The sequence below is a fragment of the Sceloporus occidentalis genome, unplaced genomic scaffold (assembly GCF_023333645.1).
Source record: "Sceloporus occidentalis isolate IW3139 unplaced genomic scaffold, rSceOcc1.0.p SCAF_5, whole genome shotgun sequence".
NCBI classification, from domain to species: Eukaryota; Metazoa; Chordata; class Lepidosauria; order Squamata; family Phrynosomatidae; genus Sceloporus; species Sceloporus occidentalis.
Window position 1 is genome coordinate 133,773,042 of NW_028316985.1, and position 24,744 is coordinate 133,797,785.

Sequence of the window (24,744 nt, forward strand, 5' to 3'; positions counted from 1 at the left end):
AGAACTTTTCACAGTGCTGAATCTATCTATTTATACTCTCTGGTATAAAGTTTGGTCCAAACCTCATAGTGAATTTACTGTCCCATTACAGGAAAACCACCAAACACCCCTGACACAATATAGCTGTGACAGCAAAAAAGCCCCCTAAATCCACCTAACATGTCTGCTGCTGCCATGTGTCTAATGATCTACAGCACCAAAGGTAACACTTGACACCAAACAGAAGGACCTAGATTGTATTGTTATGTTCCTCAGACATAATTTCAGAATGATATATCTGACTCCTTCTCATTCAGGACCTAGCAGTAAAAACAGTTTAATGTGTGATGTAGTAGAGCCAGTGTTTGCAAGGTCAAAGCAATGAAACCTTTTGATGAGTACAGATGATGATGTCATGTGGCATCCCTGCACACTTCCATGTCCTCTCTGAGTTCAGTTGCATCCCTCACAGCAGCTGTAATATGGGGATGGAGCAATATCATATTTTTAAGAGCCATTCTTCTTGTCATACATTTTTTTTGGGGGGTGTGTGTGATTTGGTCTTGAATACAAAGACCTGCTAGCTTTACAAAAGTCTTGCTGCTGCTGGACATTATGGTTATGGATATGGATCAATACAGCTGCCTACATTTTTGGACCATCACTGGAGGTGTGGTGATGTGGGCTGACATTATTTATTTACTTTATTATTTATTAAAGTATGATGACACTTCACTGTTTACTACTGTAGTACCAATACACTGACCCTCAGTGTGGCAAAAAGCCTGGAACTTGCAGAAGGAGTGATTTCATTCACGAATAGCAGCCTTTGGGGTTGGTGTAAGGCTGACCCTGTTTTGGTGTCCTGAGTCTTCTTCACAAATGATAGAAGACAGAGGAGGGCTGATTCCGATATCGCCTGGCTACTAAAACTAGTTAAATTTTGTGGATTCATTCATAGCTTGTGTATGATTCAGTCAAAGGATCAACTTAAATTAGTACAGGTTGAGTCTCTCTTATCTAGATATATGAAATCCAAAATATTCTAAAATCCATGGGTGGCTGATATAGTGACACTTTTGCTTTCTGATGGTTTAATGTAAGTAAACTTTGTTTCATGTACAAAATAATAGAAAATATTATGCATAAAATTACCTTCAGTCTATGTGTATAAGGTGTATATGAAAAACAAAAATGAATTTGATGTTTAGACTTGGGTTCCATCTCCAAGATATTTCATTATGTATATGCAAATATTCCAAAATAAACAAAAACTCTGAAAACCAAAACACTTCTAGCCCCAAGCATTTTGGATAAGAGAGACTCAATCTGTGTTCATATTGCTGTTGTGCTGGCCCACTTTATTATTAAGTCGTAACAGCCGCTGGTTACACTTTCTAAATAGAATATGTGGCCTTACCTAACATGTGTTGGGTTTCCAACAACTCTGCACTCAAGTATCACCTTGCTTCCTTCATCAGCTTCTTGACTCCTGAGTTTTTGGATAAATCGAGGGGGTGATGGTTGATCATGGCTTTCTTCCGTGACATGATTCATGGAGACACTGTCACTGTCTTGAGAGTCTTTCTTCCTTTGTGGCATAAATTCTCCAGCATCAGTACCTTCAGGTATTTCATTCTCTGCTGTAACCTCTATGCATATTTTGTCATGGGCTGGGTTCCTTGAAGAACTGGGTATGGTTGTTTGTTTGTTTTTAGGGGAAAGATATCCACTATCTGGAGAAGAGGAGTTTCCATCTGGGCTTCTGACTCTTGTCTTGGCTGCTTCCCGAAAGATGGAGGAGAGCTCCTCAATTAAAGTAGCTGCTTTGTCACATAATTTATTTTTGAAGGGAACATCATCTGTTGAAGGTGGTTTGCATTTTGGGCCACATTTTTCAGCATTTTTTAGACTGCGAATAAAGCTGGGTCTTGCAGGTAGCAGGGGGGAGATATTGGATTGTTTTCCACTTCCATTAAAAAAATTGTTAGCCTCTTGAGGATATGTATTCTGTTTTTTCTGCTCTGGTTGTACTGAAATCCGCAGTGAATTTGGGATGGTCACCTGGGTCCTCTTGGAAATTTCTTGTTCTTTGTTCTCACTGGAAGAGTCATCATCTGGTGAGTTTGGAGAAGTGTTGAAGTAATAGGTGAACCCCTGTGTTGCTTTTTCATCTTCCTGTACAGAATTTGTAATAGATTTGTGAGCAAGTTCAAGGCTTTTACTTATTTCCTCTTCACTCAGAAAGGCAGACAGGTCATTTGAAAAATCCCCATCTGGTATGTCTGACAGGGAATCATAAAAGAGTTCATAAGATGAGGAATCCTCAGATATGTTTTCATGGCTTCCCGCAGGAGTGCTTTTCTCTGAATTCCTCATCATTAAATTTAGGGGTGCAGCCTGCTGCTCACAACTTCTGCTCTGCATGCTGCAACACAGTAAAAGCAGTTTCAAAAAGGATTCCAAAATTAATGGTCACCTAATGACTGATTCTTCATTAATATATTATGAAGTACAAAAATGCAGAGCGAATTATGGTCTTATACAAGCATAGGTAAGAGTATAATATTTTAATTGTTTGTAATAAGTCCACTTATTGTAACACTGCAGTAAAGGAAAAAGTGTTAAAATCATACAGGAGAAAAAATATTTTAAAATATGAAGATGTTAGTCACGGGCCTGCATTTTGTCAAGATATTGTTGGTATTGTTCTGAGCTGAGATGGTATTGAGGGATATCTATGGAAGCAGGCCTCTCCTTTTTCTGGTCAGGTAGCACTGGGAACAAAGCATTCCGAAGTCCAGATGATAATAAAAGTACATTAACACCCAAATTCCATAAAATAGTGATATCTTTATTGGACAAAGCAAAATGCACAAAATACACCCAAAATATCTCCTGGACTTTGGAATGCTTTGTTCCCAGTGTCACTAACAAATAACTTAGACTAATTTCATCCAGTTGCAAACCTGAACCTAAAGGGAATATGACTCAATTTACTAAGTGATATTTTATGATGAGTAACATGCTTCAAATACACTGATTGATCTTCCAATTAAACAAAGTCAAACTTGCAACCCTAACTAGGGTTTTATAAATTTATAAATGATTTAACTATAGCAGTTTATACATTTTTCATTAATGCAATAATAAACCTAAGTATTGTGGTACTAAAGGCTTTGAATCTCATTCTGTATAATCAAAACAGCAAGTCCTGCCTGAAACCTAACCTTTTAAACACAGTAAAGAAATGTCCACACTATGAAAATCCAAAGACTGAGTATAGTCTTCACAATCCTCTTTAGAATAAAGTTTGTGAAGTTATTTTTGAGGTGGGAGGGGTTTACAATGCGTACAGCTTTCCATAAATTGTATACAGACATACCTCCCATCTTATTATAATAGAATTCAGGATCATCCAATAGAGATAGCTGGCAGGAAGTTCTGGATAAATACATAAATACTGTATTTTCTGGCATATAAGACTACTTTTAACCCAGGAAAATTTTCTCAAAAGTCGGGTGTCGTCTTATAGGGCTGAAACTTCCGAGCCGGACTGGAGAATCTGTGGTCGCCGCATATGGTGGGGGAGCTCAAAAACGGCTGCAGCCGCATACCCTCCATATGTGATGACCATATGAAAGCAGCAAGGGCGGCACTGTATAAGTACGGTAGAAGAAAATCTTGGAGACTGGGAGGGCTGGGCAGGCAGGGAGAGCTGACCAATCCAAGCAGGCTTTGTATGCAACAAGTTTTCCTGCTAAGTACCTGCATGGCATAAGCCTTTGAATTAGAATTACCATATTGAAATCAAATCTGATGTTTTTAAAATTTTTAGTTGGTGTGCATTGGAAGAGGGATAGTCTTATACGGCGAGTATATCCCAAACACTATATTTTAACTGGAAAAGTTGGGGATTGTCTTATACGCCCATTCGTCTTATACACCAGAAAATACGGTAATAATAATTTGGCTTTTCCCCAGTTTGGAACTCAAAGTCACTCACAACAGTTAAAACAAACATAGCTAAAAATGCACTATATACAAAACTTAAAATGTAATTAAAGTATAAAAATATTAAAACCTGTTAAAAACATTAACAGGTTTTCAACACATTGTTAACACATACTTTATACATAATTAGCCTTTAAAAATCATGACCAGAAGAAAAGATGATCAGCAGGTAGAAAGGCTTTTAAAATAAGATTAGATGGACTCATGGTAAGGCTGATAAATTTATTGACATGTATTGGCTATTGGAGAAGGGAACATCAAAAATGTAAGATACGTAGATGACACCACACTACTAGCAGAAAACAGCAATGACTTTGAACAGCTATTGAAGAAAGTCAAGGAAGAAAGCACAACGGCAGGGCTTCAGTTGAACATTAAGAAAACAAAAACAATGACCAGCAATGATTTACATAAATTTAAAGTAGAAAATTCAGACATTGAAATAATTAAAAGATTGGATCTGTCATTAATCAGCCATTAAATAGGGACTGTAGTCAAGAAATTAGAAGATTAGGATTTGGAAGGGCAACAGTCAAAGAATAAGCCAGGATGCTCAAGTATAAAGATATATAATTGAATGCTAAAGTCGGAACTATCCATGGCTTGACATCTGACGTCTATGTAAGGTCGTAAAAACTGAACAGTGAAAAAAGCAGATTAAAAAAATAAACTCATTTGAAACATAGGGCTGGAGAAAAGTTCTAGGGATACTATAGACTGCAAAAAAGACACACAAATAAATGGCTTCAACTTCAAGTTGGAACTCTCCCTGGAAACCAAAATTACTAAACTGGGCTATCATACTTTGAACATATCATGAGAAGACACAACTCATAACAAAAGCCTAGAATGTTTGGTAAAGTGGAAGGCATTAGGAAAAGAAGAAGACTGCATTATAGATGGATAGAGTCAATTCAGGATGCAGCTCAGTATTATCAGACACATTTTGCCACCAATGCCAGCGGCCAGGTGAATCCCGGCTAACTTCCGGCTGAAAGCCATGCTCAGCCAGCCTCTTTTCAAAACCAGGAAGCTCCCAACTTTGCAAATCAGCCTACTGAGTTCAGATTCTAGCTGGAAGTTAGCTGGGCTGCACTCAGCCGCCATCAGAAGCAAAATGCATCTGATAATATCTGGCTGCATCCTGAATTAGAATTCAAAACGGGAAAGGTAAGCCAGGTTTTTTAGCGATGCGATCAACTCCTCAGTTAAAGAAGCCACAGTCTTGAGTTTGCAAGACCTGAAAAGGGCTGTTGAAAATGGGGTCACTGGGAGTCAAAGCTGACTTGATGGCAATTAACAATAACCAAGCTATGATATGCACCTTTGAACATCATATGCTCAGTGCAAGGAACCAGGGATTGCCATCACATCATGTTTTACATGACTGGACACAGCATATTCGACCAGATGTCCCTAACTAACAGGATGAACAAATTCACAAACTAAGTTTATCCAAGGCTTTCCCAATACATTTCCAAAATACCTTTCAAATACATTGTGGTATAGAAGACGAGGTCACATGTGATTATACAATACATGGAGTTATGGTTCTATTTTAGCAGCATATTAAAAATACAGTGCTTTGCAGAAACTAAGGCAGTTCCTCTGGAAATGCTGGTAGATTAAAAGTGAAATGAATAAATAAAAGCATTTCTATTTGAGAACAGTTATTTCAGTAGCCTCCCCTCCCTCAACACTGATTGGGAGGGGGTTTCCTTCCTGCAAATAATTTTCAATGACTTAACCTGCCCCTAATATAGTGGACCCTTGCTATACGCTGGGGTTTGGTTCCAAGATCCCCTGTGGATAACAAAATCCGTGGATGCTCAAGTCCCATTAAATATAATGAAATAGCAAAATGGTGTCCCTTATAAAAATGGAAATATCAAGGTTTGATATTTGAAATTTATACTTTTTTTTAACATTTTCAAACCGTGGATGCTTGAATCCGTGTATAAAAAATCAATGTATAAGAAGGGCTGATTGTACTTTAACAGTACTGATTGTTCATCTTAATTTTGAAGTTACCAGTGGGAGCTGGTTAGTTCCATATTGGAGGTGGGCTGTTGACTCCACTCTGGGTTTTAGTATAATCTTTAAAAGACCTATTGAGGTGCTTGGGCCTTATCCCCAAAATAACTTCACCACCATGGATAGCTCCTTTGAAGTTCAGACTAACCCCCAGAGAATCATCACCTATGGACATGGGAGCCACAAGCTGTTAGTTGAAGTTGCATTTCACCATGTGTTCTATTACTTTTCTTGTGTGATTGATGCATAACCTGACAGTCATGAGATGCAATCGGATGTATTTTACATTGACTTGTCCAAGCTCCAGTTACATTTAGCTGCTCTTCTGGGAGCTTATCTTGCATGAAACTCTTAATTGACTGGCAGAGTGCTCAGATCCTTAGACTGGCATGACAATCTTAATTTCTCTTCTTTTTTCTCAGAAGAGATAGGGCTGTAATTGAACATAAAAAAGAACCTATTAGGAAGTTGAACCGTTTGCCTCAAGTTTTTATTAGAATCTGAAATTTTTAACATTTACATTATGTTCTCTAATTCCTTATTAATCCAGTTTGTGTGACAAACTACAATAAGGAGTCACCAGTACATGCTTTGAACTTATCAGAGGTCCCTTTTGCACTACACATTTATAAGCACTATCATTTCACCCTAATTGCCATGGCAACATTCTATGAAAGCAAGGGATTTGCAATTTAGGGAGGGTTATTTAGAATTCTTAGAGTACAGACTACAAACATCAGGATTCCATAGTTGTTAGTGGAATATAGTGCTATAATTGTGTTGTGTAAAAGGGCTGAAACTATAGGTCAGGGGTAGATATGTTTCAGAGCCTAGAGGACAGCACACCATGAGTTTAGGTTATTGCAGAACTCTACAGGTTGTGGCTGTCATTTTTTTGTGGACATGAAGTGGTGTTTCAATTTTAAAGCAAATTATAGCTATTTGAGAATGGGGTGGGGCACCCTCCTCTCAAACAGCTTTCAATGGCTCAATTTCCCCCCAGTCAGTAGTTTTTCTTTCAGCCCAAACCCTCACTTTTTCAGCTGAAAAAAAATGGTAGGAGGTCTGGAGGCCTCTGGGCCACATGCTGTAGCTTGACAATGTTTGAAAAGAATATGAGTCAATCAATATACACAATATTTGCAGTACAGTATAAATGATTGTTATGTATATAGGAATATAGACAGAGAGGCTTAAAATATGCAAGGGCTTCTCCATTAATTTTGATGGATGTCTTATGTGTGTGGCCTTCCACATGTTACAGAACTGTATCTCCCAGCATTTCACACCATTAACTATGCTGGCAAGGGCTGCTCAGATCTGGAGAGAGAGCTACACAATTCCCAAGATTATTATTATTAACCTTTATTTATAAAGCGCTGTAAATTTACACAGCGCTATACATACAATCTTCTGTTCTATACCCATCTGGTCCTGCAATTGAAGTAGATGAGGAAATTAGGAAGCTGATGCTGAGCCCACTCAGTGGTGTCCACATGGAACTCAGGATTGAAACTAGTCTAAGGTTCTCTTCAATGACCTGAAGCCACACACAAAAAAAATGCTTAGCTGGAGAGCTCAAGTGCATCACTAAACTACCAATCCCAGAATTCAATAGGATGCAACCATGCCCTTTAAAGTGGAGTCATGGTGCTGTGATTCTGAAAAGGCTTTAAGAAACATTTTATTCCTCTTCACATGTTATATGGAAGATATAATAATATAATAATATTATATAATATATAAAATAAAATAATAATAATATTCAGCCACAATGAAATTGGGCTGTAATTAGAGTACAGTACAATCCACTGGTCAAGTAAACTTTGTTGCCTAAGAATATCATGGTTACAAGTTAAAGAAAGAATAAACCTTCATGCAAATCTACAAATCAGCTAATCTAATTGCAGGAGCCTAAAATAGGCATCTATGCAAATATTTTGGCATCTGGCGATATAGCTAGATTACTCAAAGGTGCAACATTTCTTCAGCTAGGAAAAAATAGCAGATTGTCATCTTATAACCACAATCGTTTGATTTACCAGCTATTTTGATGCTTGAAAATTTATTCACATTTCCAGCTCAGTTTGTTCTGAAAGTGTTCTCTGAGAACACTCAGTTTATTTCAGTGGGGTTTAAATATGGTTTTGGATCAGGAGCAGCATGTATAGATCTACAATGACATCCAGGAAATCCTATTTGCCTTCGCCAGGGATTCTGCTTCTTTAAAACATTACTAATCTAGTCAAAATAACACTTGAACCCTATCAAATGGCATGCATGATCATAATTAGAATTAGCCCTTGAGCTATTTCTAGGCTCTTCTGATTAGACAGCAGCATATTTATAAATGCTTTTCTCATCTCTCTAACAACTTTAATAGTGATAGTAAAACAATTAATTGCACAGTTTTTAAAAAAGGAAAATAAATTAAATATAGGCAACATTAAAAATTGTCTTGATTCTTTGCAACATTCTTAGATGTGAATGCAATATTTTAGAAGAAATAAGGAATAAATATTGCAGAAATTTTAGACACTACATTGAGATATAATATGATATTTATATGCTATTTTAAACCTCTTTTTAAAAGACCATTAATAAATCAAATGAAGTTGCAAAATAAAAAGGAAATACAGTACTGAGCCTTGTTTAAAAAACTGGTATGGGTCTGATATTCTTGGCATGATTAAAAAAGAAGCTGCAAAGGGTTAAAATACAACTTACTAATTATGGTTATAATATGTTTAAAAAATAAGGAATACCCTCATGGATATGCTTTAAAAATAAATCATGTGGCAGTATTCAGTATTCAGTGCCAGTATTCGATCAATACCTCTTAATGTGAACCAAAATATAAAATAACATTTATCAATTGAATTAATGTTAGCTAAGTCAAACATATAATAAAGAATCCAAACATATGTTACAAACCTTTCAGTTCTTAAGCCAGTGTGAAGAATTTCATAGAGAATGTGTCTGTGGCATGAAAACTCTTCCTCTTTTTGTCTAAGAAGGCTGGAAGTTGCTATAGCTCGTCATTCAATATTGCTTTGTCCACAGTAAGCACCACGGCGGCTGTGGCCTCTGAGTTACATCTGTCTCTCTGACTGTAATTCCTACCCTTTCCATCTATATTTGGCAACTGAACTCATGTTTCAGCGGACTGCCACTATCTGGAATTCCAGCAGAACAGAACATTGGCTCTAGATGAACAAGCAACTTCACACTTAAAAATTCAAGACACCTTGAGTTATTGGAGTTTATTGACAAGTAGTTCAGTACTTTCTTTCTTTCTCACTCTTTCTTTAACAATTACATATTATATTATAAAATTTAACAAACCTAGATTGCACCCAGTATGAAGGAGTATGTTGTGTGGGCTGGTCATTAGAAAATCAGCTTCCTTAAAACAAATTTTAGCTTTAATTTAAAATATTTTTGGAATTAATTTAGCTTTGAATTAGTTGCATCTCTTTTTTTCCCCAGCTTTATATTTATAAATGAATGATGCTCTATACCTTCCATTATTATTTTCCACTATAACCACTTATCTGTAAAAAAATAGATGTGGATGTAAGTCCTGTACATTTTCGTGTGTGTGTGTGTGTGTGTGTGTGTGTTTGCGCCTTCAAGTTGTTGGTCAATCCAGGAATTTCATAGGATTTGCCCTTCTATGTTTTTACTTGACATTATGGAAACACAACCTCCCTCAAAAACACTCTTGAATTTCTGTAAAATCTGAGGTTTGTTTGTGTTCTCAGAGAGTATATACTTTGAAGAACTGTGCCAGAAAACTTGTCTTCAGTCATTTCCATCTGAAGGCCCATATTTAACACAAATGTACAACTAGGCTTAATTTATATTTCCTAAACTTCAATCCTATACTAATTTTCTGGGAATAAATAACAGCAAATTCATTGACATTTACTTTTGAACACATGTATGGACTTCTGTTGTTAATTTGTTTGTCTTCTCTCTTTTTCTTCTCTGAACAAAGATATCTGTGCTTCACACATCATGATTAAACATCATTCCTTCTCCACAGGGAAGCAGGGGATCTGCCATAGCACAGTGGTAGATTCCACACTTTGCCTGAGGAGATTCCCTGGTTATATCCTTGGCATCTTCAGTCTCCTAGATCAGGTAGCTTATGATGGCAAAGACCCCTGCCTGAGATACTGAGTTTTTGCCAGGTGGAAAGGAGAATACTGGACTAGCTGGTATGAGGTCACTTTCAGTGCAGCCCTAAGAACAGTCTGCTCATTTTCACAGTTACATACCTCTAACAATTTAATTCTAAGGATCCACCAAATTCCAAATCCCACATTTTACTGTAGAAAGCAATGATGCTTAGAAGCATGTGATAGTCTCTGAGGAGGAGGAGGAGGAAGAAATTTCTTGCCAGTGAACTGCTTGGAATAGCTTTTAAAAGTTTTATAATATTTGGTTTTCTCTGAGAAGGTAAATCCAAAGTGTCCCTCTTTTTATGAGTTTCTACAGCTTGGTTGAAGGGAAGTGTATCATAACAAAGCTTAGAAACTCCCCAGCACCTGGAGCAGTGGCTCTTAACCTTTTTTTGGCTTTTTAGATTCTAATGAAAGCTATGGACCCCCTCCCCTTAAAAATGTTCTTAAAGGATATGGGCTGAGACCTTTGAACAATCCATGTGTTGGTTGGTTTTGGCAGCTGGAATGTGGACAGTTGGGATTTGTCAGTTGAGGGAACAGTTAAGTCCAGGAGAGGACTGTGTTCCAGAGGTTCCTGAGGGAACAGTAATTTGGCAGAGGGGTTTTTGATCACAGACCAAGAGAGGGTCTAGTGGTCTCAAGAAGGGACAGTAGTCAAAGTGAGAGTCTTGTAGTGAGAGACTCAAGGTTAGCCAGACTCTGGAAGAGGGGTCTCGGTTGATTAATAGCCTGTGGGATATTATAGCCTGAGTGGCTGACTTTGGTTTATTACTGAGAGAGTAGTGAGATTGAGAGGGACATAATAATGCTTTCTGCTTCTGTACATGGCTTTGCAAAAGAATCAGTGGTTACAGTAGACTCATAGACTGAGCTGCAGAGTAAAGTACATGAGCTATGCACTCACCCTCCCTTCGACAGAGCTTTGAGAATACAATGCTCTCCCTTTACTGTGGCCTTGAAGGGAACAGGATCATCCTAGTTAGTATCTCTTTGCATTCGAGACTGCTAGCAAATGTAATAGCAAATGTAGAGCCAATAAGAAAATGCGTGACCATTGCGTGGACAGTGAACGCAACCAATTATTTGTTGTTTAGACAATAGCCAATTAACTGCCTGTTGTATAATCATGTGTGTGCTAAATAACCAATTAGGCTAATGCTATGTAAACAATGAACTGTGTTTTACTATAAAAACTGGCTATTGGGCGCGGCAGCAATTTTATCACCATCTGCTGGGGTGCTGTCGTCTTGGCCAAAATAAAGTGCGTATTGCCTATGGAGATTTCGGTTTTTCGTATCTTCACTCAAGGACACTCCTTTCAAATGAACATATTGGGAATGTTTCCCTAACAAGATATTTGTAACTAATTTGCCAATAAAGATACAGTAATGGCTATACATCAAAGATACTTAATATATTTCTGTTATTCAAATAAACTTTTATTATTGTTTGAAAAACTGCTTGGCCTGAGTTTCAAAACACAAACACACGCTACTATATGTTAAAGACAGGGATAGGAATAGATTGTGGTGTGGAGTGCGTGCATCACATAAATTGGTGGCAGCGTTGGGGTGAAGGCTGACTGGACAGGGCCTTCACATAATTTGGTGGCACGATAAGAAAGCTTCATCACATAATTTGGTGGCAGCGGTGGGATAACAAAATTCCAAGCGCCTGCCATAATCGAAAGGTTGGCCCTTACAGAAACAAAAGGATGATTTTGTACCTTTTTTTGAATCACTGCTGCTTATCCATAAGTACTTAACCACAGGTTATGAACCCCTGAGTTGGACAGATTATAGTAGGGGTGGGCAGCACCTAGTGTATGGGCAACACACAATCCTCTTTCCGTTTTTTTGCAGTCAAGTGGGGTTTCCATGAATGCACAGATGACTCATGTATGGAATTTATTTCTCTACTGATTTAATATCCCTTGACAGTTAAAAAGCAAAGCCAACGTTGCAGGATTTAGCTATAATATGAAGAAGCATGAACTACATCTGAGCTATAAAGTTCCTTGCCAATGAAATCCAAGGAACTTCCTGGACAGGGAGGTGAAAATGATACCACGGAAGACTGTGCAGAAGACCGTCATAGCAACATAGTGTTAAGATCAGAGGGTGACTCTTCTGGATTTTCCATTAATCACAGCTTTGTGTAAGTAAATGGAATACATTCTAGAGTTTCAGTGAGTTTTCCTCCAAAGAGGTTTAAAACAACATATCCAAATCAGCGACATAGCCAGAAAATCTTGACTTTAAGCTTATGTCGGTTGAAATATGAACTCCCTTGAGATTCCCACATATGTTCATATACAACAACATGGCATCGGAACACTACAGGTATTGGATTTCTTTGTAAAAAGAGAGGAGCGGTGCAGTCTTAACTGAAAGGTGCATTGGCTGTAGTGGTTTAGAAGTAGGTATGACCCTCCCCCCCCCCCCCCGAAAAAAATGACATCTGATTTCAAAGATCTGCCAGCAGAGTAATTTGCTGAGGGTAACAAAAACCAGAAGGAGCCAAACTATTTCAAATCCAAATCTTCTTCAAGCTAAGCACACAGCCACAATGCCAGCATAAAGTTAGGCTAGAGTAAGATTTCTGACATTCCTAAAATGATAAGGATTTAGATTCAGCACCATTTCAGTTGTTCTTGTATCAACCTACTTAGCTACCTATTTATTAATTAAAATATTTATAGCCCACTTTTTATCTGAAGATCTCACTATGGCTTACAATAAAAGCTACTTAAAACAATAAATAATACAAAAAATATAAAATATATTGAATACCTTTTCAGTTTAAAAACAGATTATTTAAAACCAGAAAAACAATCTTGAATACTATAACCATAAAACATGTGCACCCTCCCTGGCCATTGATTATCTTCTCCAGTTCTAAGTGTGGATTGGTGCATTCCATGCCAGTGGGGCTTTTAATCTGCTCCAGATTCTAGTCTGAATTTTAAAGGAAATGCTGAATCAATTTCCATCTCTGAGGGGAAAGGGGAAGAGATAGAATGGAAGACAGTTAGAACACAGATACAATGTTCATGTATTTTATGATGTTTTACATAATAAAAGCACAACTCCCTTGCAGGCCAGCGGATGGCAGTTATGGAGGGAGGAGTCTCTTCCTTCAGGCTAGCCCTGATGGAGCTGGGCCTGCCTGGAGAACCCCCTCTCAGGCTGGCGGATGGCAGTTATGGAAGGAGGATATGGATTTGTCCTAGCAAGATATTTGTGGACACATGCTAAACTATAGTGAGCAACATATTAGGGCTGTATATTTGGGCTTAATTACCACTTACCTGTTAAACTGGGTTCCAAACCGAATCTATGATTTGGTTTGGCCCTGAATGTGGTTCCCACTATCTTTGCACCAGAACAAGGCTGGTGCTGTAGAGGCCGCGGGAAGGCCTGGGTGGAGAAGGCCAGGCTGTGTGGAGGAGAGACCTGGGGGACGGAGGAGGTAGGCCAGGAAGAAGGCCGGGGATGGAGGGAGGCATGGCCAGGGTGGAGAGGCTGGGGAAAAGCCTCTGCCAGTGGGAACCAGGCAGATTCAAATCCGCCTAGTTCCCACTTGGGTTGAATTGATTTATTTAAATTCTAAATAAATCAATTCAGACGAAAACACACTCCATTTTACCAGCGTCTTTTTGACGTAGGTTAAATGGATAAAAACAATAGTCCCCCTTTCCGAATCACTTCAGCGATTCAAATTAAGTGGGAACCATGGTGGTTTAAATCTAATCATTTGGAATCATGATCCAGTTTAAACCATAATGGGAACAAGGCCAATATGATGCTTGCAGGAATGAGCCTGCAAATGCATTCGTGAAAGTAGGATTTGTTCAGCATAATTGTGGAGTTTTTGTCTTGCCATTTCTATTGGATGCATTTAATATGTTGCCTCTGTTATTTGGATATTTTGATATCTAACATTTCTATTAGAAAACTAATATCTCAGAGCTTTTGGAATATAAGCTATACATGCTCTAAATAAATAAACAAACAAATAAATATATGAGCAATCCTCAGACCATATGAGAGCAAGTCTGATATTTTAATATCACCTATATGCATGTGTTATTCTGGTTTTCATAAGGGAAGGAAAATGCACTATAAGAACGTAGTATATTGGAGCTCTTGGTTTCAAATACATTCCCTTACAACATGCTGTAATACATGAAAAGGGACTCACTTTCAATGAGCTTTATTGCACAATGTAATCACTACTTAAAATAAACTTCTTTGAATTTACTGTTATATAAAACGTGGATTATACATGATCTCATCTTGAAGTCATTGTTAATTCTGACACGATGGGAAGGACTGATAGTCTGTACTGGGATTTCCACCTTGCGAGTTGGAAGAAGCAATTGGCATCAGACAAATGCGGACAGCTGTAGAATGATGACAGAAGCCGTGTGCTAAACAAAGACAAAAATGTGGAGGGATGGGAGTTACACTCCATGGGAAGCAAATTCAGCTGTGGGAATACCCCACAAATATGTAATATTTAATGGGCCATTCAAACAAACAGCATTTAAGAGATTAAAACAGAAGAAACTGAAGGCGAAATTGGCATTAGGCAGGAAAGGGAGCGTGTCTGTGTGTGTGTGTGAGAGAGAGAGAGAGAGAGAGAAAGAAAGAGAGAGAGAGAGAGAGGGAAATGTTTGGAAGGCATGCACAGGACTATTTTTGGACAAGAATGTCCATTGCGTTGGAGAGTCTTCAGGCTTTTTCCTCCTGAGTCGAGTGGTTACTAGACAGGTGCTCCAGAAGGTGATGGCAGAAATATCCCAGGACCCCTATGCCATCCTGGTTATGGTGGTAATGACTGTATCACGTCAAAGGCAGCTTATTTTTATTTGTGCATGGGGTAGCAGTGGGGAATGATGACTAACATGGTCAGTGAGGGAGGCTTTATTACCATAGAGATAGTGTGTGAATGGGCAGCACGTGTAACTTTTTAAAAAGTTGAGAATCAGTGCAAACCCAATCCAAAATATTTGTTTCTCTGAGGGTGCAACCGCACTGCAGAAATAATCCGGTTTGACACCATTTTAATCCCCATGGCTCAATGCTATGGAATTCTAGGAATGGTAGTTTTTCTGCAATGAAGATGGAGCCTCAGCCATAGGCCATTGCAAAGGCACAAATATAAAAAGGAGATATCTACCTATCTATACTCCATGTTATAATCACATAATTTAATTTATCTAAATGCTTCATGAATTTTCCCTGCTTAAATCTTCTCAAACAATTAAGCTTCCTTGCAGTCTAGTATCTACTGGTTTAAGGTTTTCATTAATTTTTATTGTTATCATAGGAAACACTGTGACATGAAGGAATATATCCTCCTGTTCATCAGATAAAAGAAAGACTATATTTTGGGTTTTCCAACCACTACGATGTGTCACATTGTATAACAAAAGTTCTTGAGGACAGGTATACAATGGGCAGCACAACAGGGAGCCCACAAAGTCATCTTTTCCCACAAATAATCTAGTCCATTTGAAGGATGTGGAAGAAAAGGCAGCATCTGTTTGCATTTGTTGAAATTTTAGGCCTGATCTGCAGTGTAGAAATAATGCAGTTTGACACTGCTTTAATGGCCATGGATCGATGCTATGGGATTTGTAGTTTTGTGAGATATTTAGTCAGAGAGCTCTGCTGCCACAACAAACTACAAATTCCAGGATTGCAGAGCACTGAACCATGGCAGTTAAAGCAGTATCAAACAGCATTACTTCTGTAGTGCAGATTACACCCAGGTTCTCTAAAGACTTCCTCCAAGGAGTGTGTGTGACTAATGTAAGAGTGATATTTTGGGGCCTGGTGGTCTTTTTGAATAGCAGCAAACCACCAAAAAGAATGATTATTAATTACGAATTTCCAATCCAGGGACAAGTGGAAAATAAATCCTCAGGCTGCATCTACATTGTAGAAATAATGCAGTTTGACATCATGTTACATGCTGTAGCTCCAACCTATGGAATCCTGGGATTTGTAGTTTTACAAGGTCTGCCAAAACATGCTGGTGACTCACAAAACTACAAACCCCAGGATGCATAGGATGAAGTCATGGCAGTTAAAGTGGAGTCAAACTCCATTATTTCTACAGTATGCACCCTTCAGTTATGTTTACATCTATTAGGGACCTGCTTTGTCTCCTTCATGTTTTGTGGTGAGTTCTTTTCGACTTGTAACTTCCTCATCTCAACGCCTTTCCAGTATTTTTTTTTTCTCCTTGCCACAAAAAGTGAGTTAAGGAAGGAAAGAAATAAGCTGCACAATGTCTTTGACTGACAGCCATTGCAGGCTGGAAAGGGAAATACCTCCTTTCCCTTACTAGTTGTTGGAGGGGAGGAAAGGGCTCAACTCAAAGGGTAAACTATGTAAAACCAAAAAGCATCATCCCATTGCAGGCCCATATCCTCCTCACAGAAGTCCTTAGTGGGCGTTTTTGACCTGTGTTTTACTGCTACTATTAAGGTTGCCTGCAACCGTACTGTAGAAATAATCTGGTTTGGCACCATTTTGACTGCCATGGCTCCATGATAAGGAATTCTGGGAACCGTAGTTCATTGTAGCACTCACAATCCAAAACTGAAATTTGGATTGTGAGTCTGGAGACCAGGGTTTGAATCCCAGCTCAGCCATTGAAACCCACTGGGTGACCTTGGGCAAGTCACACTCTCTCAGCCTCAGAGAATGGCAAAGGCAAACCCTCTCTGAAAAAAACCTGCTAAGGAAACCTTAGGGTTGCCTTACAATCGCCATATGTCAGCAACGACTTGAAGGCCCAGAACAGCAACAACAAATGATCACTATAATGATTGGTAAGGTGATTTTATATATCACCTTGCCAATCCCCAAATGGGATTCAAACCCTGGCCTCCGGAGTTATAGTCCAATGCTCAAACCACTACACTGTGGTGGTTTTGCATACTCACACATACATGTATATATATGCATGCATAGCCAGAGTGGTGTAGTTGTTTGAGTGCTGGACTATAACTCTGGAGGCCAAGGTTTGAATGTGTGTGTGTGTATGCAGAACCAGCATGGCGTAATGGTTTGGTAATTGGACTGTGACTCTGGAGACCAGGGTTTGAATCCCAGCTCAGCCATGGAAACCCACTGGGTGACCAAATCACACTCTCTCAGCCTCAGAGGATGGCAAGAGCAATCCCTCTCTGAAGAAACTTGCCAAGAAAACCCCATGATAGCCTTAGACTCTCCATAAGTCAGAACTGACTTGAAGGCATACAACACACTCACACAGTCACACACACACTCTCCATGTTCCCCTCCATTTCCCTGTTGACTGCTGCTTTCCTCCTCTCCTTGGAAAGCTCAGTGAGCCCATCCTCAACAAAAATAATCCTGTTTGACGCCGCTTTAACTGCCATAGCTACATGCTATGGAATTTGGGGAATTACAATATGGTGGGGCACCAGAGCTTTCCAATAGAGAAGGCTCCATGTCTCCCAAAACTACAATTCCCACAATTCCATAGCACAGACCCATGGCAGTTAAAGAGGTGTCAGCCTGGATTATTTATGTAGTGTAGACGCAGCCTGTTTGCTTCTTCAGTCACTTCAGTGTTACGGATGCCTGAGACCCCCCCCTGTGGCAAGTTGAACAGTTGAAGATGAGGAGATTTTGTAATGGAATTTCTTATGTAATAAGCAATTTATTCACAGCTCAGTATCCTACACTTGAACTAACTGAACCTATAGAAACAGTGCAGTTTGAAACACTTTAAGTGCTGTAAGATTTCAGTTTATGGAATCCTGGGGTGTGCTGTTTTACAAGGTCTTTAGCCTTAACTGCCAAAGTTCTGGTGCCTCACTAAACTACAGATCCCAGGATTTCTGTAGGATGGGACCATGGCAGTTAAAGCGGTGTTAAACTGCATTATTTCAACAGTGTAGATGCACCCTTCCATTGCTTATTAGGGACATGAATTGTCTCCTTCATGGAGTTTTATGGTGAGTTCCTTAGACAACTGTCTAATTACTGTAACAATTTGTAAACTATTCTGAGAGTATTTCTAAAGAGTGGCATCTCAATACAATAAATAATAATTGTTGCTGTGTGCCTTCAAAGTCGATCCATGGGGTTTTCTTGGCAAGACTTGTTCAGAGGAGGCTTGCCATTGCGTTCCTGTGAGGCTGAGAGAGTGTGACTTGCCCAAGGTCACTCAGTGGGTTTCCATGGCCAAGGTAAGATGTTACTTACCTGTATACCTTTGGCATATGCATAGGTCAGAGAGAGGAAAAAAATCTCTAAATCTCTGCTAAATAAATCTCACAAATTTCTGGGAATCTGTGATCACTTAATACCACTATTTTGATGATATTATAAATAAAGCTTCATAATAATAATAATAATAATAATAATAATAATAATAATAATAATATATTATAATATAATATATTTAGATATCAATAAATATACAAATAATAGAGTTGTTTGCTCTGTCAAACAAAGCAATATGCTCTCCTTTAATAGCAATAGCAATAGCAAGTACATTTCTATACCGCTTATCAGTGAAGTAAGAAAAGTTGGAATTGTTTTGATGGCTTGTACTGCCTCAGATGGCAGGGGCCAATATTATTACAATTATTATAATATTATAAATATATTATATATTTATATAAAATATATAAATAATAGAGTTGATTGCGATATTGAACAAAGCAATACACTATCTAAGAAGGGCAATATTATTACAGTTATTATAATTGCTCCTTTGAACAAAGCAATATGCCGTTTTCTCTAAGGGGGGCAATATTATTACAATGATTATAATATTATAAATATATAATATATTTAGATATAGATAAACATATACATATATAATAGAGTTGATTGCTCCATTGAATAAAGCAATACACTATCTCCTCCAAGAAGGGCAATATTATTACAGTTCTTGTAATAGTTGATTGCTCCATCAAACAAACCAATATGCCATCTCCTCTAAGGAGCCAATATTATTACAATTATTATAATATTATACATATATAATATATTTAAATATAAATAAATATATAAATAATACGTACAGTTGTTTGCTTCGTTGAATAAAGCAATATGCTATCTCCTCTAAGGAGGGAGGAATATCATTACAATTATTATATTATAAATATATAATATATCTATATATAAATAAATATATAAATAAATAATAGAGTTGATTGTTCCATCAACTATGCCATCTCCTCTGTGGGGCCCATATTATTACAATTATAAATATAATAATAATTATTATAAATAACACTGGTTCCCTTGTTATTATAATAACACTGGTTCCCTTCAAGGATTTTGCTTTGTTCAATGGAGCAATCAACTCTGTTTCTGTTATTCGTGGTCTAGCTAGGTAACCAAATATTTCTAGGGGTAGCCGTGTTGGCCATATAGCAAATCCAATAACAGCCAAACAATGATACCTTTATTGGGCAAACCAAAATACACGATATACATGTTGCAAGCTTTCGAAGTCACACTGGCTTCTTCATCAGGCAAAAGATAGAAAGAAATCGAAGATGTTAGTCATAGGCCTGTATTTTATGTTTCTGGTCTTACTTGAGATGGTAGAGAGGGCTAGACTAGAAACAGAAAAATGCAGGCTTATGACTAACATCTTCAATTTTCTTTCTCCCATTTTCCCGCCAAAGAAGCCAGTGTGATTTTGAAATCTTGCGACATGTCATTGTGCATTTTGACTGGCCAAAGAACTGCGTGACCTGATCCCCTTCCCCACTGCCATTCCCTTCTCCATTTAAGAAAAATGGAGGACCTTAAATGTCCTACATTTTGGGCTGAGTGTTGTCCTACAGTTTGGTCTCGAATTTGTCCTACATTTTGTCCCTGGTAATAGTGAACAATTATGGTAACCCTCATGTTCAACTTGTGGTCTACTTGGACTCCAAGATCCCTTTCACATGTAGTCTCATTCAGCCAGGTGTCTCCCATCCTATATCTGTGCATTTCATTTTTCCGCCCTTACATTTCTCCGTGCTGAATTTCATTTTGTTAGCTTTGGCTCAGCTTTCCAATCTATTAAGATCACTTTGAATTTTGATACTGTCCTCTGGGGTATTAGCTGCTACTCCTAGTTTGGTCTCATCTGCAAATTTGATAAGAATGCCCCCAATTCTGTCATAAAGTGGTGTCAAACTGCATTAGTTCGACAATGTTGTAGATGAACCCTCCTGTTGAATCACTCAGTCTAAGCCTAGTCAATGCTTCTTAGATTCCAGCTGGCTGCCTAGTTTCCATTGCAGTTCTGGGTCGTTGTTCAGCACTCCCTGATGCTTTGGGCTGATTGCCCTCTGTGGCACCGCGCCCAATCACGAGTTTAAAGAGAATCGAAACCAAGTGCTGCAGTTCACTGAGACGATCGCTGGAGATCCCATAGAGCCCTGGCAGCCAGGCGAGAGATCTTTGCCTTGGCGTTTCCATTCTGCACTCTCTTGCAAGAGGGGTAAGGAGACATCTGCTCTTGGTTGAGGGCTGCTTGCACTGGTATATGTGTCTCCATCCACACTGCATCAACAACCCAGTTTGATACTGTTTTAACTGCCCTGGCTCCATGCTCCTGAATTTCTGAATCCACAACAGCTACCATTCCCACAATCCCAGAGCATGGAGCCAGGGCATTTAAACTGGGTGTCAAACTGTTGATGCAATGTGGATGCTAGGCTGGATGACAAAACCAGGTAACAAAAATCGTTTGTGATTTTGCATGCTATTTTACTGTGTTATTTACTGTTATTTTGGAAAGTTGTGTTGAAATGAATTGTTCTGGGGCAAAGTGTGTGTGTGTGTGTGTCTCTGTGTGTGTGTAATCCATAACTTTTTTGATCAGTTTTAATTGGATTACATGTAATTAAATTAAAAGTAATCCATGGCTCCCATCCTGCCCCAAAGAAGCACTACAGAGGTAACATAATGCTTGGATGTTGCTATGATAGATTTATTTATTTATTTATTTATTTTAATTATTTTACATGATGGGGACATAGAATATGAAAAAAAAAAACCATGTTCTGTCTCTATAGTTGTCTTTTTCTATTGCCAGGATGCATCCCGATGATAATGTTGTATCTTGTGTTTTTATCCTATGTTCCTCGAAGGAGGTCACAGTAATAAGCCCTTTTCATTTTATGTAATTTTATATTATATTTTATTGTACATATATTATGTGATTTTACAAATAGATGTTTTAATTGTTTGAATTTTATAATAATTTTAAAAGTTTTTACCTGTGAGCTGCCTTGGGTCCCTCCGGGGAGAAAGGCGGGATATAAATGAAATGAAATGAAAGAAATAAAATTTTATCCTTACCACAACCCTGTGAAGATTTTCTGGGAAGAGGGAGAGATGGAGCTGACAGAAGCAAAAGTTACGACTCACTAAGAATCTGAACTTCAGACGATCTAAATTTAAGCTCAGATTGCCTCTCCAGTGCACTTGAGTGCTTATAATTTTGTATAATTTTGCAAAAAAGAGCAGCATTTACATTTACATTTCTTTGCAAGGAAAGTTCATTCTGTTAGGGGTGGGGGACAAATTTCATATTCAGTATCTCTGTATAATACTGAGAAGCTGGTGTCAACAGATGGACGTCATAGAGCATTCAGGATATTTGTTAAAGTCCACTGTATGGGGATAGTAACAGCACACTACATTGCAGGGCTCCCCTAACTTTCCCATCCAGTATTCCAGAACTTGGAAATTTTAAAACTTCAGTAGGGGATAATATAATGTACAGCTGTCATATGGAGTTTGATTCCTATTGCAATGCAGTTGCCTACCATGTTTTTGTGTATTTTTAGCAATGACTAAACAAATATTTCCCCCACCCCTTTTGAAATGTAAACTGATCCTTGGACCTTGTTGTTATCATATGCCTTCTAGTCAATTCTGACTTACTGCAAAGTATCATACGGTTTTCCGAAAAAGATTTATTCAATGGCAGTTATCATATGACTTACGTGGTTTTCTTGGCAAGAATTATTCAGAGGGCGTTTCCCATTGCTACTGCCTTTCCCTTAGACTGTGAGAGTGTGAGTTTCCCAAGATCACTCAGTGGGTTCCAATGGCTGAATTCAGATCTGAATCTAGACTCTAGATTCTAGAGTTAGGACTCTGGGTCCGATGTTCAAAGTAATACACCATGTTGGCTCCCTTGGGCCTTACCATTTAATGTTGTATGCATTTGGAAAGACATTGGTACATCATTGTATTGTATACTTACAGCATTTTGAATGCACTTTGCCTGCCATAGTTCTGTCATATAGGTTCTTGGGATTTGTAGTTTAGTGAGATCCTAGAGCTCTGTAACAGAGAATTTACCCCAGGATTTCCCAAGTTTCCACCATGAAAGTTAAAGTGGGTTGCAGTATGAAACTGCAGTTGTTGTTGTTGTTAACCACCTTTGAGCTGATCCCAACTCATGGCAACCTTGTGGAAGAGACATTGCCAAGACGCCCTATCCTCCACTGCTCTGCTTAGGTCTTGTAAATTCATACCCACAACGTCCCTAATACAGTCTAACCATCTGGCATGTAGTCTTCTTCCCTTTCTGCTTCCCTCTACCTTTCCCAGCATCATTGTCTTTTCTAATGAGGTATGCCTTCTCATGATGTGGCCAAAGTATGACAGCCTCAACTTAATGTTCTTGGCTTCCAGGGAGATTTCAGGCTTGATCTGTTCTAGGACCCATTTGTTTGTCTTTTTGATGGTCCGTGGTATCCTCAGCACCTTTCTCCAGCACCACATCTCAAATGAGTTGATTTTCTTCTTACCTGCTTTGTTCACTGTCCAGCTCTCACATCCATAGATGGTAACAGGGAAATATAATGGCTTCTGTGATTTTAACTTTAGTTCTCAGTTGTATATCTTTCCTCTTTAGGATCTTTTCTAGTTCTTTCATAGCTGCCCTTCCCATTGATTGCACAATTGCTAATGTTTTTAATTCTGTATAAAGAATTATAATTTAATTCTATATACAGAATTAATTTTTAATTTTTAATTTTCTTAATTAAAAATTAAAAAAATAAAATTTTATTTTTTTAATTTTTTAAAAAAATGAATTTTGTATACAGGGATGCAGTGGCTCAAGTGGTTAAGACACTGACTCTGTTGATTGCAATATCGGCAGGTTGGCAGTTTGAGGCCCGGGTGCTGCATGATGGAGTGAGCTTCTGTCACTAGTCCTAGCATCTGCCAACCTAGCAGTTCGAAAGCATGCAAACGCAAGTAGATAAATAGGTACCACTTCTCAGTGGGAAGGTAACAGCGTTCGGTGGAGTCAGGCTGGCTACATGACCACCAGAGCAGTCCTTGGACAATGTTGGCTCTTTGGCTTAGAAATGGAGATGAGCACTGCCCTCTACAGTCAGTTATGACTAAACATTCATGTCAAGGGACTACATTTACCTTTACCATTATATATTTTACATTTGATTGTGCTGCATACTACTGCATACTTGTTCTGCCATAGGCAAAAGTGATACTGAGGTCAGAACGAGGTGCCCAGTATCAATAACATAGCAGGCCACCTCATTGTGATCTCAGCAGCAACGCTGGGCAATGAATGAGTGCCATATGGAAAGGCAGCCACCCATCTTTTGCTGTAAGAGCCAAAAACCCACAGAAAAAAGAGCAAGCAAGGAGCAAATTTGGGGGGGAATTCGGGGCCGGAATACTCTGGGGGCAGCCCAGAGTATTCTGGCAAGTGTAGACCCACCCTCCGTATTGATGTCATTTCCAACAATATGGGGATAGTATTCTTCAGCCTCGCTTCCTATCTATCTGCAATATAAGGACTATAAAATTAGGCAAGTTGTATACCATGGATAACTAAAAAGACAAACAAATGGTTCCAATGCTAGAACAGATCAAGATAGAACTCTCCCTGGAAGCCAAGATGACTAAATTAATGCTGTCATACTTTGGTCACATCATGAAATGACTAATTAGAAAAGACAACAATGCTGGGGATGGTAGATGGTTGTAGAAAGAGAGGAAGACTGCATGCCAGATGGATAGACTCAATGTGGGAGACCATGGGCCTGAGCCTGCAGGGCCTGAGCAGGGAAATAGAGGATAGTGGGGCTTGGAGATATCTCATTCACAAGGTCACCATGAGTTGAGGTCGACTCAAAAGCAGCTAACAACAAGTAAAGCTTGGCATAATTAGTCTTGGAACTAGAATTCACAAAGTCCTTCAGCCAGCCTGGCCACTTCTAGTCCAAAAATACACTTTTCCACACTTGTTCCCAAAGGAAATACTCAGTAGCAGGGCAGTTATTACGTCTATAAATAAAAACCAGTGGCTGTATTATCCTCATAGTATCTTTGTGTTCCCTGTTTTAATCTTTGCTTCTCATTTGGGGTGTGGGTGGCTGCCCCATGATGCTGACTAATAAATGAAACCTTTTCTACATTGTCTCCTTGAAGAAACTGTCACTTTTACTGGTTTAAGAGATAATCAGGTTGTCAAA

The 24,744-nt window shown here is 38.6% G+C and overlaps 2 protein-coding genes across 7 annotated transcripts in view; one reads left to right on the forward strand and one right to left on the reverse strand.

Moving 5' to 3' along the window:
- Nucleotides 1-10,691, reverse strand: part of LOC149312848 (palladin-like) — a 288,974-nt gene extending 278,283 nt beyond the window's left edge. For 2 of the 6 annotated variants that reach the window (XM_089525525.1, XM_089525524.1), the window contains exons 1-3: nucleotides 8,962-9,178; nucleotides 6,254-6,460; nucleotides 1,400-2,407 (exon numbers count right to left, since the gene is read on the reverse strand). In XM_089525525.1, the coding sequence (XP_089381651.1) occupies nucleotides 1,400-2,406 (1,007 nt within the window). In that variant the 5' untranslated portion in view covers nucleotide 2,407; nucleotides 6,254-6,460; nucleotides 8,962-9,178. Of the gene's footprint in view, nucleotides 1-1,399; nucleotides 2,408-6,253; nucleotides 6,461-8,961; nucleotides 9,243-10,681 lie in introns of those variants that run through there. The other 4 variants (XM_089525520.1, XM_089525523.1, XM_089525522.1 and 1 more) reach the window with 4 other exon arrangements.
- A 9,961-nt stretch (nucleotides 10,692-20,652) lies between these two features.
- The window catches only part of LOC149312850 (putative ATP-dependent RNA helicase DDX60), an 87,622-nt gene continuing 83,530 nt past the window's right edge, over nucleotides 20,653-24,744 (forward strand). Inside the window, exon 1 of the mRNA XM_089525518.1 lies at nucleotides 20,653-20,717. The gene's annotated coding sequence lies outside the window, so the exon portion shown is untranslated. The remainder of the gene's footprint in view (nucleotides 20,718-24,744) is intronic.